The 19,388-nt window shown below is 40.0% G+C and overlaps 1 protein-coding gene across 1 annotated transcript in view; it reads left to right on the forward strand.

Moving 5' to 3' along the window:
• The window catches only part of RFX7 (regulatory factor X7), a 39,987-nt gene extending 21,387 nt beyond the window's left edge, over window positions 1–18,600 (forward strand). The window contains exons 3-9 of the mRNA XM_053461909.1: window positions 6,968–7,050; window positions 8,673–8,795; window positions 10,352–10,468; window positions 11,288–11,372; window positions 11,958–12,165; window positions 14,280–14,575; window positions 15,060–18,600. Coding sequence (XP_053317884.1) covers window positions 6,968–7,050; window positions 8,673–8,795; window positions 10,352–10,468; window positions 11,288–11,372; window positions 11,958–12,165; window positions 14,280–14,575; window positions 15,060–18,293 — 4,146 coding nt within the window. The 3' untranslated portion in view covers window positions 18,294–18,600. The remainder of the gene's footprint in view (window positions 1–6,967; window positions 7,051–8,672; window positions 8,796–10,351; window positions 10,469–11,287; window positions 11,373–11,957; window positions 12,166–14,279; window positions 14,576–15,059) is intronic.
• The last annotated feature ends 788 nt before the right edge of the window (window positions 18,601–19,388 follow it).

Raw genomic sequence — 19,388 nt, forward strand, 5'->3', positions numbered from 1 at the left:
CAGTCCACAGACGGGAGAGAGGATCCAGTAACGTTCGGCATATGCCAGAGATCTGTGCTCGGTCATAACTAATGATTGACGTTTTCCATTTCCATGATGATTGAGCCGTAAATGTCTTGTTTTTAATTGATATTTTTATATACACACATTTACTTGCCAGGAATAAAAAAGGAACTATTTTTCAATATTTCTCTTTTGTCTGGGAGAAAGGGGAGAGCGGTTTGGCAGATGCTTTGTTGGCACTGTTCGTTTTTATGCCTGCAGAGTGCAGTGTTGCAAAAATAGCACAAAGCCGCTTGTTTAACCATCTGCAGCGATAGACTGACTCTCTGGCGCGGGGTACACGCAGCCCCGTAGATTATGGCAAGGCACGAGTAACTTTATAGGTGGAATCTGTGTACATATCCTTTGTGTATGTTCATTAAAGTACGGTATGCTTAATCCTGATTACATGACACATTAATATTTGGGCACAGCATCTGAAAAGATCTCTTAATGGAAGCCTAAGTAATGGAACAAACCGTTGTAAATATATTACTTTATTTTGACTAAATAAGACTTATTCTGCCGGTAAAATATGTTTTACTAAAATACATGCGCATTAGACATTCACACTCACACTATGGTGAAAGCTATGCTACCCCCCTTTGTCCTAAGGACCTGTGGGATAATTCTTCTTACGTTATTCTTTACCTATTTTTTAAAACTATTATATCGCTCAATAGCTCATGCAGCCTCTGTAAAGGTTGTGGGAGGAAAGGGAAATAGACAGTAAACATGATAATAATGCAAGTTTTGTCACAGATCTCAGGCTCCCCCAGTTAAGAGTCTTTTAGTTCTTTATACCAAAATTAAATTAATTTAGAAACAACAATATAACAATACGTATTTTGAAAAAAAATTCTGCTCAAATCTGTAAAATAGATTTGTTGAAAGCTCTTTACTAAATTAGTAGTTGTGAACTGTACACAGGTGTAATAAATATTCCCCAATATACCACCAGTGATCCTGCAGGTATTAAGGAGAATATTCATTAAAAAATATCAAATATTTTCAATAAATCCTGGATTTTTTCTACATGATGGTTTTGACTAACTAGTGTAAAATGAACACTCTGTCGCAAATCATGGCGGTTTTGTGTGCCGAGAGAGGGGTAGAAAGTAGGCACCCAATACAGAGGAAGAGATACCTGCAGGATCCACGTTTAGGCCTGGTCTGGTGGCACAGGTACATAGATCTAGGTGACAAGCAGGCATGGGAAACAGGAGCAGAGGACAAGAATACAGACAAACATGGAACAAAACTGAGATAGAGAAGAAACATACTGTACATGCTAACTTGATACTGATGCAAACACGTGAAGGTTTAGTTTATCATATGGCCATAGGATGTAAGCTTGCCACCACTTCACTGTACTTCACATCAGGCAAGTCCTAACAACAATCCCAAACTAAAAAAAAATCAAAACACTAAAACTAAAACAGAGGGAACAGAACCAAGGTGTGTACCTGTAGCAGGTACAGGATATGTGCACATGGTCTGCCTGGTTTGTGTAATAAATCGGGATGAGTTCACTTTATCCACTGCTTCTGTGTCTTTTATCCTTCGAGAGGAACAGGAAGGGGGAGGTTAAATTCAAGCAACAGAGAAACAAACTTACTGGGAGGTGCAGCACTCAAATCGTGGAGTCTGACAGTCTGCCGTCCCTCTGCAATTGTCGTATTGATGTAACAAGTAAAACAAGCCGGGGTTTATCTTGGTTATCCCTTGGTTCCATGCTGTGAATAGTTTGCGAAAACGATCAATGAAGTTGTGAATTCCTCAATACTTGTTTGGAGAGAGAGAAACGTGCACTAGGTGAATGGCACGGTGTTGACGTTACGTGCGTTCCACTTGCAGAGTAAAGGTTCTTAGCTGTTGCTGTGTTAACAACTGTAATGCGAGGTCTGGGGGATATTTCATACAAACGTGTTGGAACAGATGGCAGCACATGAACACCCGTGCTGTATGTTGCATGGACTTGGAGTATGGACCATCGGCATCAAGTTGTCTATTTCAGTCTTGATTTTGAACAACGTACGTGTTGTATGTCATGTCTTGTGAATGTGTCTAACAGTGTACTCCACATTCTTTTCATCAGAAACATATTTAAAAATAATGTTTAAAAAAGGTTGAATCAGTGTTATTAATACTTAACGGTTTCCAGTTTATTTACTCATTCGGTCTTTTTAAATATTTAGCATGGAGATTGCAACTGCAAATTTAGTAGAAAGTAAAGATTCGCTTTTAAAAGCAATACATGTAGTAAGTTTGAATAATGGTGGCTCATTTAACTCAATTATTCGTTCTCAATTACTCAGTTATTAGATAGGAAGATGTTTCTACACAGTTTGAATGAGGCTGTCACAGTCTGTCTATAAGGTTCAGAAGATGTCCGTTCTTCCTGGTGCTCCTATGCTTGACTCATGATTGACCCCAGTAGCACCCATTAGTGCCATAAGTACCAAATCAAGGTAGATGTTTGATGTTCCACTGACTGTAAAGGATGGGGAAAGCTCTTCAGAGTACAAGGATACGGAGCGAACTTTATTTTCTTCTTTTTGTTTAATATCTTTCTTAAAGTGTTTCTTTAACTTAATTTTGCAAAGGGATTATATAATATTTGACTATGGAATGCAAATTGGAAGATAGCCCTAATCATATTTGTCATAACAAAGTTTTTTTTTTTTTTTTTTCCACAAACCTACGGTTACCCACCTTCAGGATTTTTCCTCATTGCGGTTTGGCTGGGCGCTTGCACCTTGTTGTACTCCTTGTGCATGGTTTGCAGTGCAAAGAAATGAGCACCGCAAAAATGGAAATATAAATTTTCATGAAGAGCTATTTTTGTAGGAGTAAATATGAAACTGTAGGCAAGAGCATTCTATATAATGTACCACCACTCCTGTTAGACTTCTCCTTCCAAATTACCTAGAAAGACATCTTATCGTACCACTCTGAAGTAGTTCGTTTTGGACACATTCTGATGCCTTATTCAGTTTTCATCTTTATAGCTTCATTGCCAGCCTGATGCTTGCTTGCAGTGGTCTGTTCATTCTCGGCAGCACCTCAGCCTTTGCACACAAGAAGCTTCATTCAGATTCATTTCAGGCAAGCATTTTCAAACATGAGTCAAGCCTTACATGAACCTTGTGATTCAGTAGCCATCAGGAAGCTTGCGTTGTATCGGTCCCATAAACCCATCTGCAACCTCCACAAGTAATTAAATAAAAATTTATAGAAAGTTATTTGGCTGAAACAGAATTTCTGCCTTTGATGATCTGTAGTACATTTTTATGAGAATGCACATAGATGTGTTCGTTGTGAAGCAGTTCCAAGTAACACACAGCTCTACAGTTGCTGAAGGCTCCTAATTGGTTCATAGTTGAGTAGAATGTTAGAAGGTGTTGTGTATAAGCCACCAACTTGCCCTTTTCAACGCAGTTACATGCACAATTCCATATATTATTATATGCACACTCTATGAATGAATATATATATATATATATATATATATATATATATATACAGCAAAATAAAATACCCTTACTGTGGACATGTCTAGAAACAATTCTGCTCTGAATCATGAATATAAGGACACACTATGGGGTTTATTCACTAAAGGTAGAGTTGGAAGGATAGTTGTAGTTTTAAGTTTATCACTTCACTATAAAGGGCCAACACTGGAAGGTTTAAGGTGTGTAGGGCTGAGCTGGATTCGTATAATGCATAATTTAATAGGTGGCTAGACTTTGAAAAAAATCTTACGGCTTGAAGTAAACATACAGGGCCAGCCATGATCTACCTGCACGTTTCAGTACGAGGGCCACATTATATATTTTATACATTTTGTGTGCCAAAGAAAATCTGTTTTATAAGTGAACAAATATCTCTTTGGAATAATCCACACCATATGATTCAAAACAAAAGAGAAATGTGAAATTATACTAAGCAACCACATGGAAACAGAGATCAACTGAATAAATTGTGCAAACCAAGCATTGCAGGTACAGATCAAATAAGAACCACACGGAAACAGAGATCAACTTGCAAACCCTGCATTGCAGGTGTAGATCAAGATACAGATTAACATTTATTTTAAAATAAATATCCCAATAAGTCTGTGTGAATGTGTAAGTGAGGTATTAGATTGTGTGTGTGTGTGTAAGTGTAGGGCTGCCCCTGACCATCATCATACACAGCATCATCATAATTCATGTTATGTCCCCCCCAACCACCATATTTATATTTCCTACCATAATCATCATCATTCCTCCCCACCATCATTGCCATGCCCTATCATTATTACCCCTTATTGCACCAAAGTCGTCCCCCTCTATCGCCATACCCATCATTATTTCCCCCTCATATCATCTACCAGTGCACCCTGATTTATATTTTTGTATGTGTGTATGTAAATCCCCTTACTTCCCTCTTCCCCGGCCTCTGCGATGCGGTCTAGCTCTGCGTGTCTGCCCATCAGTGCCGCGCCAGATATGATGCAGTATACAGCGCAACGCCGGCTGGCAGCCTCGCAGTGGATGGGAGATCTGTGCCTCAGTCTGCTCTTTTATGACTGCGGCCGTGGTCACACACGTTTTGAATGGCCGGCCCCAGGTAAGGCAGCCTACCGGCAGCACCTCATGTTGCAGCAGGCCAGGTGAAAACTTGTGACGGACCGAATGTGGCCCGCGGGCCATAGTTTGGAGGGCCCTTCTTTAATGAATAAAGCCCTGTGTCTCGTTATTTGCATATGTCTGCTACTGTTTACACAGTCCATGGCTCAGAGCACAGTTGGAAATTCTCGTGCCAGAGAGTCCCATCTACATACAGTTTCTTGTTAGATGTCAGCAGTGCAGGATAGGTACAACTCTTGGAAAGGCAGCAAGACGCAGATTAAGTATACTGATTTCCACATTTCTTAATAATAAAGGTTAAACATCGTCTATCATCGTCACTGGCCTTGGCACCTTCATAATTTCGCCCTGTTTGTGTTTTGGTATTATCTATTCTAATCTCAGTCTAGACAGAGATTAAGTTATCCTCCATGTTATTTCGGATTATCTAGTTAGATGATAAATCTACGATTTCATAATACCTTAGTGCCTAGAAGTTGTAATGTGCTGAGCAGTCTAATTGATTGGAGGTTCAGTAGCGGAAATGTAATGGTTGATGACAAGAGACTGAAATAGTTATAAAATCATATCTGTTATTAGGAAATCATGTAAACATTACCCATACATGTGTGTCCATTCTAGAGACTAGCTTCACTGTGCAGTGTGTCTCGTTATTGTTCTAGCTCAGGAACATGGAAATATCACAGGGTTCTGGCAGCTGCATTTAAAGAGTTTGACTGCGTCTTACAGTTTAAAAAATGTGATATGGGTACCTGGGAATTGTCTGGGTTTGACTCCCCAAACAAAGGCCCTGCTTCATTGGGTCTCCAGGTCAGTTTCTTCTTTTTCTGGACAGGGAGTCCTGCTCTTTCCGAAAGCCACCCTGCTGGAAGAGAGAGAGGTCCTGGGAAGTTCCCAGCTACAGTCATAAGGGGGGCTAAACCTTTTTCAATATATCATCTCATCTGTTGATAACTGAGAAACTGTGGCGCTTAACAAGTCACTTTATTCAGAGCTCCAGTCCTATTGTGATTTCTTTGTGAGTTGGGGAGCTCATAACTAGGGACAAGGTTTGATAACAGAGAAGGAAGGAGACACTAGGGATTTTAGATGCCTACAGAATAGCACTGGTTGGTCACCAACCTCCTCCATAGACAATTAGGAGAAAGCATAGGGTTTGACGGGGATCCTGCCGCAGATTGTTGCAGTTACCATGAACAACCAGCTTTAAATGCTTGTAGGGCTATGAAAATGCAGTATTTATTACATGCCCTATGGCATAAGGCATCCAATGAAAAGGTGAGTTGTAAATTCAGAGCTTTGTTTCTGGCGGTATCCCTTTAAATACGACCTGAGTTCTATTTTGGTTTCTTGGTTGTGTGTATGTAGTTATTTTGGGATTTTAACGTGCATATGAGTAGTTTCTGTTTGTGTCATGCTTACTAAGCTGTTTTGTAGGCCAAGGATGATCGCAAATTTAAATTTTTAGTACCTGCATGTTTTAAAGTTTTAAAAAAATGGAGTAAGGGACTGTGGAGTCTATATTAATCGGTTTGCTAAATATGGCCATTGGAAAAGTAAGCAAATCTGTATAGGGAAAAAAACTTTGTCTTCTGCAAAATAGAATGAAATGACCCATTCATCAGATATGGATAGCTGCGTGCAAGCTTTCACCAAATACCTGAACAGCCGGCAGTTTAATAAACCTGTTGCCAAGAATTTTGAGATGGTGAATATAGCCTTGGTGTTTTTATTTAAGGGCTGCAAATTCCCCTCTTGGACATCTTTAGCATTAAGCCTTCTCTCATTCCAACTCCTCGGATAATGCTCTCCCAGCAGTAAATGGTTTTAATAACTAACCCGCAATGTTATGTCACAAGCTTTTCATTGCCGTGTCTTATGGAGATCTGCAATGTGCTTATAAAGAGTTTTTAGGTTTTTTTTTTTGTGGGGTCTTTGAGGACATACATTCATTAATGCGTTATTTGCCTTTATACAGAGGACTTTAGTTAAGTAATGCCTCAATGTCTTTTTGTGCGTGCAGCCATCATTAACTTTATGTGTGCTATAAATGCTGGGTTTTTATGTGCTGATCTGTTTTACTGTAACCTTAGGCTGGCCTGCGGAACTACAAAGAGCTTGTCTTTGCACATTTTTCGATCTTCTGTGTGTCTGCTGTACCATTTACTCTCTGTCAGATGGTTCATGCTGCGTTCTCTTCCTTGCTAAAATGCTGTACTATGAACTTCTAACCTACAATAATTACCATGGTGCGCTGTCTCATAGACATTGCTTATATCTTTATTTTTTAGCAAGAAGTTGAGAAGTTTACAGACATTGAGAAACTCTACCTCTACCTCCAACTGCCTTCTGGTCCTAGCAATGTGGAGAAAAGGTGCATATTTCCTTTTTGTTTACTAGTTCCTTTGGTGGAATTGGGGGTGTTCATGTCTGAGTCCATTCCGCCCCATCACTTAGCTGAGGTGTCAGAGAAGAGTTTGAATTATTATTATCATTATTATTTATTGTTTATATAGCGCCATCAAATTCAATAGCGCTGTACAATGGGTGGACAGGACACAACAAGTAGTGTGTAACAAAAAAATTGACTCACAGAGACAACAGGTGAGGAGGGCCCTGCTCAAACGAGCTAGCATTTTACATGGGGCTTGCAAGGGTCTTCACAGTTACCTCTTTATATACGTACAAGGCTGGGAAAGTATGTTTTATAATCTAGGATTCAGCACTGAAACATTAGAAGCCTTATAATTTAACCAGATTCAGATGGTTAGCTACATTCTGCCAGTGCAAAGGTAAATGTATATATACACACATAAAAAACACTAACTATAATAAAGTACGTGTTTGGTTTAACTTTACTTTTAGATAAGCCACACTATTTTTTCTTTCTAGCCGGTATGGCCCACCATAATTCATAATGAAGTCGGTGAGCTGAAAGGTTATGTCTAACCGGTAACTGACTGTTCTATTAGTAATTCCCACACCTACACTAAAACATGGTCCACCATGCTGTCTGCAGTAATGCCTTTTGCTGGAGATGATGGATAAAATGTGATGCTTTGCCTGGAGCAAACCACATCTTCCACAACTTGAAAGATGTGGTCTTGTAAAGAATATTTTTCTTTTTGAAAAACAATTGTTCCTGATGTTAAAGTCAGAATGTCCATTGTTGTAACTATGGAAGCTTCTGCCTTGCCAATACATTTTTGACATATGAAGATAGAAGATGCCTTCTCCAAGAACTCACACCGACTTGATGTGCCTGCGTTTCAACCTCAAAGTTCTCACTTCATTTGCAAACATATGGCAAATTGTTTAAGTTCCTGTATTTGAATATAATGTGGTTTTTGTGTGTTGAATGAACCCGAAGCAGCAGGGTGTGTTACAATAATAAGTTGGTCTCCAGTCTTCTTGGCTCAGGTGTTTTGTGTTGTGCCAGAAACTGCTTTAGTTTCCCGAACCTTGGTTATTAAACAAGAGGAAGCAGTTTTCAGATCGCTTGTAGGATCATATAAAGGAAGCAGCTAAAACATTGTTTGCCACTGAAAAAGATAAAGGAAGTCTCCTAATACCATCCTTCACCTACATTAAAGAGCTGCAACCATAAAATGTGTAGTCTATTGCAGGTGATCATAAACATGGCAGATAAACATACAAGTTATATTTCCCTTAACTCTGGAGTGGTGGGTTGTATCCATATGTGTCAATCCACATAATGCTCTGACAAACAGAGGGGACTGAGGTCATCCACATGCACACTCAGCCCAATCGGTAGCCACGTTTGTATTATCTGTTATATGGGGATAATTTCATGTTTTTACACACAAATTTGCATCTAACATTTAATGTATCACCTTCTATCAATGTCATCAACCTAGCCGTCTGAATCTTTTTCATGTTGGGGGATACAAAAAGTACACTTTGCTTGAAATATGTAAGATTCACCTGTCCTGCATGTTAATTGTTTTCTTCTAATTTCGCCTTTATTTCTTCCAGTGATCAGAGCTCTTTATCATCAAGCAGAGCTCAGCAAACACATGCATTCTCCTGGATTCGGAATACCTTAGAGGAGCATCCAGAGACTTCGCTGCCCAAACAGGAAGTCTACGATGAGTATAAGTAAGCTGCGTGGATCATAAAAACTCTGCTCGATGAATTTAAGTGTCCGTAAAATCAGTCAAGTCTATGACTCTATACTTACTATAATAAGTTAAAGAAACAGTCAACATATTTTTTTTCCTAAATTGTATATTCTTTTTCTTAAAATTTTACGTCCTCCCCCAAGTTGCCTTATTCTCTTTAAAGTGTTTCAATGTGGACCGCTTTGTAGAGCCACTTGGCCGAGGTTGTTTATCTGGAATGGTAGCCTGTTGAGCAGGCTAGGGTGCTGGGGTGCTGGTTGCACAAACTGGTCACCCAGGTAGGGGTGGATGATTAAAATAGGAAGACAGTAAACAAGCAATGAAACAGTAATGCAACAGAAAAAATGAAACTTTAGGCAGTAAAAAACCCATAGAGATTAGTGCCGTTATTTTCTGCAGCACTGAACAAAGGGTAAACAAGTAGTGCATCACGTAACAATTTAGAATGAATGAAACAAAAGGTTGGGAGGGCCCAAAGGCCACTGCGATCTATGTGTAGGCAGGGGTATGTGAGTTTACTCTGGTAGTCATACCACAGGGGCCAAGATCGTTTTCAGTAGGTTGGTCGTTTAAGCACGCTTAAGGTTTTAAGATGTAGGGATGCCAGAACATTTAAAATGCTTACTCATGCTTGCTTATATTTTAAGATACTCGTGGCTCTATACACTTCACTTTATTTAGAAATCTGGCACAAAGGCATGGTTAATCTAATTTAGGACCAAGGAGACAATGACTAATCCAAGGTCACACAGAAAGAAATTGAAGTGAGTCCTTGTAATGGAGGCAATACCCAAGCTCCACGGAGCTTGTACCACCATAGGCAGTGCGGTTCAGACTTTAATATTGTTTAACCTCCTTAAAATGCTAAGACTATGCAGCAAATGTTTACTATATGGTAGGTAGGACCGAAACTAAATTGTTTATGGATAGACAAACCATAGAAGCCTGCCCAATATGTCTCCTAAAAAGTATTCTTTATTCGAAGGACTGCAAAGTAAATGAGTAACACTATACCATGTACACATCGCTTATAATGCATGTCCGGTGCTTACTAGTTGTGATCGCAGATTACTTATACCACACATTCCTAGCCAATGTATCAAGATTGGCCTGATTTTAGAAGACATTAAATGACGGTCTCAATGATCCTATAAGGGTTAACCGCACATAAGCATACTTTACTTGTGGTTGGTCGGTGAGGCTTATGGGGAGACGTGTTCATAAATTTGATAAACTCTCTGTGATGCAGCTGATTGACCTTCCACCCCGGAACTATTGTCGGGTTCATCCTTTTGATGCAGATCAAAACAACGATTTACTGAGGCATTTCCTTGTAACTGTTTGCCCTGGGATTCCGTGTAGCCCACGGCGTGTCGGTGTTTGCTTGCTGCAATTTACTTAACATTTGCCTTCCTGCATTGTCTGTAGTGTGTGCGGCATTGTGTGGCTTTTTATGGGGTTTTTTTTTCAGTACATGTATGTTTTTGTGCAGCACAGAGAAATGATTTCACCTCGTGTGTTCTTGATTTCCAGGAGCTATTGTGACAATCTTGGCTATCATCCACTAAGTGCTGCTGACTTTGGGAAGATAATGAAAAACGTTTTTCCAAACATGAAGGCACGTCGGCTGGGTACAAGAGGCAAATCTAAATATCCTTTGCTTCAAGTGTGTCCAAGTCTATACAAGCTCCCTCGCAGAACATCTGTTCCTGTAGTTCATCTAGTAACTACATTTAGAAAGGGAAAAATATAACCAGCAAATGTTGAGAAATATGCCAAGCGGCATACAGACAAACTCTAGAATAAAGGCTTAACCGTTTGCCAAAGCATTAGGAAATGAAATGGCTTGAACTGCACAGGTAGAATATATTAAAAATTATTAAATCCTTTCTATTTTGTTGTCTTTGACTTGAAAATGTTGTTTTTTAGACACGTGGCTGTTCTTGTTTTTGCAAGAATATACTTATTTTGGGGTCTCTAGCCCTAGGGTTTTAGTTATAGGGTTATAGTTTGAAGTTGTGTCGAGTGTGATGACTTGGATCAGGAGCTGTCAGAATGCCAATGGTTGCCAGTGCTTGTAGGTAATAAGTGTTTTTGTTTTTTATTTGGACCCAAAAGAATGTCTTATCCTTGGCCAAAAACTTTTTTAGAGCCTTGTCACTTTTTTCTAATAATGGATATTATGTAAAGAGCAATTCTGCTGTAAAGTTCTGAATGTAGAATGATCACCATAGAAACCTCGATTTTATCACTTTTGCATCAGAATTTTTGTATACATAACCCCCGGTGTTTGAAGCTTCGGACCAGCTCTGTAACCTTTGTGCAATGATGTATCAGATGATGTAAAATGGAGCCAGAAACATGGTTGAAGCATGTACATTTTCAGGAAGCCACACATCAAAGAACACTATGATACCTGCATTTCTACACGTTGTAGTATTTCTAGATTCTGCTCCTTAACTATATCACGTATTGCTATAGCGGACTGAGGAAGAAAGCTTTTGTTCATATGCCATCCCTACCCAACTTGGACTTCAACAAAACTGGAGATGGGGTAAATATTTCATTTTATGACCAGTATTACCTTGTTTTTTGTTTTTTTTTTAAATCCTTTTTGCAAGACTGATCGACTCAAAGAAGCATGGTAGCCATGGCTAAAACTTTTATCTTTATATAGATCTCTATGGCTTGGTCATCTTTATTTTACAGAAGATGGGTCCAGCCTTGGGTCCTTGTAGGTTTTTTGCATAAGTTGTGTGTAAAATTGTATGCGACCTGCGGGGCTGCAGACTAGTACCTTAGAACTGAAGCGACATCTTAATTTTGTTTTGCTGAGTATATCCTCACAATCTGCTTCTATAGATCTACAAGGATAAATAATTGTATGTAATGTGTCCTGCATGAATCAAGCGGCCCGGGCCAAACACTAACAATGTCAATGCGATGTGTAACCTCCCCCTCATAGATATTTTCCGTGTCACGCCATCTACCTGTGATTGATATAATGTTTGTTGGTACTCCATGTGGGCTTTATTCTTGTTTAAATCTATAATACGCGGTGATCTTGTGGTTTGTACGTTTGCAAGCTGTTAACGCGCATGTTCTTAGATTGGTGACTAATTCTGTTTCTGTGTTTCAGCTGGACGGAATGGAGGTATCTGCGCAGTTACAAAGTGCTGATGAAGAGGTTGTGTCTGCTGCGTGTCGCTTGGTTTGCGAGTGGGCCCACAAGGTCCTGAGTCAGCCATTTAATTCAGTCTTGGACTTGGCACGTTTTCTTGTCAAAAGTCACTATACCGACACCAAGTCAATGGCAGCACTGACAGTAATGGCGGGTGATTCCACAGGTAATCTCATAATCATTTCTTTGAAGCTCGTTGTGGTTTGCTTTGTGAACTCAGGGCTTATGTTTGTGAATCATGCTACTGGAAACAAATGAGTTTCTTTATATTTAAAGAGAAGCTTCCACGTTTTAGGCTAAAAACTGACCGGAACTAGAATAAGCTGCGTTTATCTCTCCTTCTGAGAAACACAGGTAGGGTGAGGCTTATGGTCTCTGAACTGAACACTAAGCAGAGACAAAATAGAAATTCCCATCTCAATCTCACCAAATGAACTGAGTTATGAAGAGCCAAACAAGTGAACTTCTACAAGGAACACACAGTTGGCTCTTTAAAATGGGTAGTTAATGCAGTGAGATGAACCGTTTTATCATGCTTCATACACATATCGATCATTGTAGGTGTCTATCACGATACATATTGAGATAGAGACAGTTAGACCCGAGCACAAATGCAGATGTGCGCTCACATGACTGTGTGCATCTATATACAACAGAATTTACAAACTCACACTGACAACTTTACTCTCTGAAAACCAAACCCAATGTATTGCCTTGCAGCCTGAAAACGGGTTTCATTTAATTTGTCAAAATAACATTCATTAAGTATGTTAAGGTCATATCTACGGTTTATGAAGTTTTGATTATTTTGTCAAACGTACCCGTTAAGTAAGAGAAAACCTTTCATCTCAACTCCTAGTTTGAGTAATGGACTATGTGCAAGACCATTGTTACCATTGAATGGAGTTGTTTATAATCACAATAATTGTTTAACCATGCTTTAAGTAAAAACATTTTTATGTCGTAACTTTCCATTTAAGCGTTAAATCTGTGCTCTTTCCGTAATCGTGTGTCTTCAACTTTGCCGTGTGTTCTCTTGATGTGCTTTAGCCATAAGGCTATTAGCTTTTTATGTGTAGCAATTAGCATCATGCCATACAGAGGAATTTAATTAGCCTTTAGTTGGTGGTTTGCAACTCTCTTCATCCTAATGAAATTACCTTCTGAAGATGGTGGGTTGTACCACAAGGAAAGTGTCCACAACCCTTCATGACCACATGTACGGGCTCACAATGGGTTTAAGGATAACCCGTTGTCCTTAAGGGGTTAATGCTTTCTCTTTAGATGGGTCGTTGAATGAGTTTTAGCATAACCAAGTGCACATGATGTTTTTTGTATGAAATAAATATGGCGTTCATTGAAAAGGTTTGTAGTACATCAGTGTTCCATGCATTTACCGCCCTCTACAGGTGAAAGTGGGGCATGCATCAAAATCAATCTGAAATATTTACATGCGGGCGACATTGTAGTGAAGAAACTCAGATAGTAATAAATGAGTTGTGCAGGTTTGGGTCGCTTTATGGGTTTACACCTTGTTCCACAGGTCATTGCATTATAGCAGTGACTTAGCCCCTTGGGGAAGCTCTTCTAGCCTTAAGAAAGTAATTTTGTCTTAATAAGCCCTGTAGGACAGACTATATTCTTGAAGGATGGTCTTTTCCTGCACAAATAGTAGAGGTTAATACAGTGAGGGGATTTCAAAATATTTATGGTTATGGAATAAACATATCAGTAAAAAAGGCACTTCTTGCAATAGAAATGAGAGGAAATGATTTGTCTATATATTCCTGTTTGGTTCAAAGAAATCAGGGCCCATATCAATGTGAATAGTTTTTAATCTACACGGTGATATTTCTTGCTGTCAGGTCCAGTGTATGGATTGTAACCTATAATAGAGTATAATAAGGATATAATGATGTGGACCTGACAGTGGTCTAAGCCAAATACCGTGTTTTTTTGTTTCACTTTGTGCTTTAGATTCTAGATGGAAAGCAGTTTTGTGGTCCTGTCATGAACACATCTTTGGCTGCATGACGTGCTTTTTTGTTTTCAATACGTATATTTAGTTTGCAGGTATTTGGCGTGAAGAAATGCTTCTTCAACTCTTCGAAAAATTAGTAATAATAATAATTACTTATGTTTGTATACTTCAAAAATTATTTTAATCAGGAAACACCACTTGATAAAATGATGGCATATATCAAACTTTAAAATGTAGACTTGTGACAAGTTCTTTTTAAAGGCACTTTCAAATTGTCTCATTATATGTTTCCTTTGTAGGGTTAAAAGGAATTACACAGACATCTGCTTTTGTACCCATGTCTGAAAGCAATTCTTTCCACCCCCAAATAAAGACGTTGGCATCCCCTGTAGATGCCAAGCAGCAGTTACAGAGAAAGATACAGAAAAAACAGCAAGAGCAGAAGCTCCAGTCACCTTTACCAGGGGAGATGCAAGTGAAGAAAGCAGATGGGACCGCCAACAACGGAATCACCAATATTTGTAACGGGAGTCCTGCAATCCTCTCTCCCCAGCCGATTGGTATTGTAGTGGCAGCTGTTCCCAGCCCAATTCCGGTAATTATAATTTATGTAAATTCTTCTTATTCCCTGCATTTCTATGAGGAGACCTTCAGTTGTCTTGTAAATGTAAGGGCAGTAGTTGAAACCCGTTTTACTATTTTGAAACCTAGTATGCGCTACTAGAAGTAAACAGGACAGAAAAATAATAGTAATAAAAAAAAACAAAAAACAAGGCAATCTTTTTATGAGACACAGACAAGTATTATGTGGAACCACTCTGGAACTGCTCTGCTAGTTTGGGAACCTTCTTTTCTAGACATAAGGATTGAAAGTTGTTGAATATGCAACAATACGATGTAAAACCTCAAAATTTACCAGATTAAGGAATGCAAAATATAGCACCATGACCTAATGACCACTTCAATATTTGTGTAAAATGGATAGATGTTAACTTTTAACTCCCAATTAGCTACACCGAGATTAATGGTAGGGAGGTGTGTGGAAAAATATTCATGTTGTTTGCATTTTTGTTAAACAGGTGCAGAGGACCAGGCCACTGGTGACTTCACCAAGCCCAATTGGGTCATCCGAGGGGAAGGTTCTGCCACTGAATGTGCAGGTGGTAACTCAGCATATGCAGTCTGTAAAGCAGTCGCCAAAGACTCCACAAAATGTTCCAGCCAGTCCTGTTGGTGATCGGTCTGCTAGACATCGCTACCCTCAAATTTTGCCTAAGCCAGCAAGTTCTAATGCTTTGACGATCCGCTCGCCCACCACTGTGGTTTTCACCAGTAGTCCAATCAAGACTGTGGTCCCAACACCACATGTTAGCTCTCTGAATGTTGTGAAAATGACTACAATATCCCTTGCGCCCAGCAATGCTGGCAATCCGGTAAAACAAACCGCTTCTGTAAATAGCAGCACAGGGATGTCAGAGGATACCAGGACTCTTCCTCAGATCAAAAATGGCTCTGTTGTTTCATTACAGTCTCCTGTACCTAGGATAGACACACCTTCTGCATCTGTGGAAGTGAAAACGGAACCTGAGCTTCACGCTGAGGAGAATATAATGCAGTGCCAAGAAACCCATGAGGGTTCTAAAGGTAGGAAAGCTACGCCCATTATGTCTTTGACGCACAAAGTTAATCAGGACATTGAAAGTGTTAAACCTTCCCAAGATGCTGCCCATGAAATTCAAACACTCAAAACTCTTGATCCGAGAGCTGAAGGAACAAGGACCAAATGTAAAAGCCGTTCCATTGAAGGTACATCTTCAAGTGGCAGCAATCAAAGTACCCTAACTCTGTGTGTTACACCCCAGAATCTTTTTAACAATAGTTCTAGTCCTAATCCAAATGGTGATCAAGCTGGAAAAGACATCAGATTGTGTACTAAGAGCCCTAGAAAACGATTGCCAAGTACGTTGCAGGACACACAAATACCACCTGCGAAAAAGTCACTCACTGGCACGTTGTCTTCAGAATGTTCAAAGACAGGAGGTTTAAGTGTTAAGAAAACTCCTAAGGGGCTGTCGGCAAAGTGTGACAATTCTATCACTGTTGGTTTAGTGCCCAGCAAAGTGACTGAAAGTGGAAATGCTACATTGATAGAAAATTATACCTTAAGCGGTGGTGTTGAGAAGACCACTGAACCTACCCGGGATCTTATGAGCTCATCTCAGGATGTAAAGGTAAAACTAGAAGGTACTGTGTTTAAGTTTGTGAGTGATTCAAAGGCAGACAATCCCTTTAATGAAAATACCTGGCAACAAATTGCTGAAAGTTCAGACTTCATGTCTGCTAATTGTGAGCAGTCTCAAACTATTGGTGTAATAGAAATTCCAGGAAGTTCTGGTGCTGATAACGTACAAAAGTCTGTATGGGAACCAGTGGACTTTGAAGGCATCCAGCAGGACACATACAGCCAGCAACTTGATGATTCGACCTTGAATCAGTTACAAGCACATTCTTCAAACCAATTACCTCAGCGTTCTGATCTGACAGACCCTCCGAGTGACAGCTTCTTCTCTTTTGATGATGACCTCACACAGGACAGCATTGTTGAGGAATTGGTGCTCATGGAGGAACAAATGGCAATGAATAATTCTCAGAACTATGGTAGTTTAGGAATGGTGCTTCAAAATCAAGCAGCGGCAGCCCATGGTACACCTGTGCCCACGCACTCAAGCAACGCACACTTTTACCATTCACTACACAGCAGTGGAACTCCAGTTCACACACCCACTCCAACACCAACACCCACTCCTACTTTAACTCCAACTCCAACATCAGAAATGATTTCTGGCTCTCAGAGCTTATCCAGAGAGAGCCCGTGCTCCCGATTAGCTCAGACTACACCTGTGGATAGCGCCTTAGGAAGTAGCCGACATACACCAGTTGGAACACCGCATTCTAATTGCAGCAGCAGCGTTCCTCCAAGCCCGGTGGAATGCAGGAATCCATTTGCATTTACACCTATAAGCTCCAGCATCTCCTATCACGATGCCAGCATTGTCTCAAGTAGCCCGGTGAAACCGATGCAGAGGCCCATGGCTACTCACCCCGACAAAACTAAGTTAGAGTGGATGAATAACGGCTATAGTGCTGTTGGAAATTCGTCAGTTTCTAGTCATAGTATTCTTCCAAGCTATAAGGAGTTGGTAGAGGATAGTTTCAGAAAGCCACATGCATTTGCAGTGCCTGGTCAGTCATATCAGTCTCAGTCGAGACATCATGACAATCACTTTGGTAGACTGACCCCTGTGTCTCCTGTACAGCATCAACTAGCCTCTATAGCTAATACCAACAAACAAGAAGGTTTCGCAGTCCCTGCCCCCTTAGACAACAAATCAACAAATAGCTCCGGGAACAGTAACTTCAGGTGCCGTAGTGTGAGCCCAGCAGTTCATCGCCAACGAAATTTAAGCGGGAACACAAATTGCCCCGTTTCCAGTGCACCGCGTTCTAATGTGACCGCTTTTGGAACTGTAGTAACCCCAGAGGTCCAGAGCATACTAACCAGTGTCCAGTCAGATACTAGTGCCAATAGCATTGCTCAAAGGAGTCAGTCAGTCCCGCTAACAGTGATGATGCAGACTGCGTTCCCGTCTCTTCAAAAACAAAATAATGCTCAGAGCATCACACACGTTCTGTTAAATAAACTGGACTCTGATAGAGACGATGCCGTCAGAGGACTGGGAATAAACAATATGCCTTCAAATTATACAGCAAGAATGAATCTCACTCAGATCTTGGAAACATCACCCATGTTTTCTGGTGCCAATCAACAAAATATGATGGATTCCAGCACTTCAGCTTATGAATTCCAAACGCCAGCTTACCTCACAAAAAACAGCAGTACTGATCAGATCAGTTTTACTTCTGGAGACAACCAAGCACAATCTGAAATTCGAGAGCAACAGCTTGATTTCAACAGCACCGTGAAAGACCTGCTAGATGGAGAAGGTCTCCAAACCAACCAGCAACTTGTAGTTCAAGTGGCTTCAGATTTGAACAATGCCTCTGATTTCTCCAGCGACATTCGGTTGTCTTCAGAACTCTCAGGCAGCATCAATGATCTGAACGCTTTAGATCCAAATCTGTTGTTTGATCCTGGTCGCCAGCACGGGCAGGATGATGATGCTACACTGGAAGAACTAAACAATGACCCTTTGTTTCAGCAGATTTGTAACGAATCCATTAACTCCATGACCTCATCTGGATTCGAGTGGATGGAAAGCAAAGATCATCCTACTGTCGAAATGTTGGGTTAATCTTGTAATATAATGTAGCACACTGTATCAAAATAGGCAGACGTTGTATTTGTCTTAATGGAAGTGCCTCCCGCAGCAGAAACATTTCTAATTATGAGATTTTCAAAAAGTTTGCTGCACAAGTTATCTGTCTGTCGCCTGTTCTCGACATGCTAATCATTTATCTGCAGTCCTTGGGCAGTTAATGAGCCAGTATTAAGTCCATTTTATATTTTTTGCCCATATGTTAGGATTTTACTTCAGCTAACAGTCGTCGATAGCCAGTTACACAAATGTGTTTGTTTTGTTATCATTTTAATTTTTTTTTTTAAAAAACAAAATAACTACATCTAGCACATGCTATTGCTAAAATACCCTGTGTAGGAACTGCTAATGGCATAAACAATGAACAACTATCCACATGGTCTGTTGATTATGGTGACTCAACCATATGAATGCCATAAAATTTGTGGCGTATGTTCAATTTCTGCTAAAAATTGGCTGTTCTTGTTAAGGAACAGCACCTAACTCGAAACAAAAAAAAGTGCACTAATTTTTCATTTTTTGTTTTTTTAATTCTTGTGACCTCACATGGCTTTTTTTTTTTTTTTTTTTTTTTTTTTAACATGTATCCCCCCCCCCCCCCGAGCAAAAACGTGAGCCCAATTCTCCAACGGTGTACGGATGGATTGTGTTTGGGAAGCTTGATTACGTTTCTGTGGACGTATCCTGTTGATGTGGGGAGAGGATGCTTTTCAGGATCCTGTCCTTTTTCATTGGATCGGCAACTGATGTTAAGCACTGAGGTTTCTAATATGTGTATATATTAGAAAATGTGTCTTTGTTGCATGTTTTTAATTTTCAGAGAGAGCTAGCAATGGGACTTTCAAATGATCTTTGCGATTGTTACTCTGTTTTACCTACAATGCTTGCATGCAGAGTGGCGAACACCCTCCTTTTATAATTGGGGTTTAAGGAAGTTCTTCCGGTACGTGGATGTAGACAATAGGAAGACTTCTTTCCTGTGAAGTTAACGCATCAGTCACTTTCTTATCTAACGTGTGCAGAGGCCAAGGTGACTGCTGGTTGCTAACACGCCAGTGCAACTTCAAAGGG

Source organism: Spea bombifrons, chromosome 4 (assembly GCF_027358695.1).
Source record: "Spea bombifrons isolate aSpeBom1 chromosome 4, aSpeBom1.2.pri, whole genome shotgun sequence".
Lineage (NCBI taxonomy): Eukaryota > Metazoa > Chordata > Amphibia > Anura > Pelobatidae > Spea > Spea bombifrons.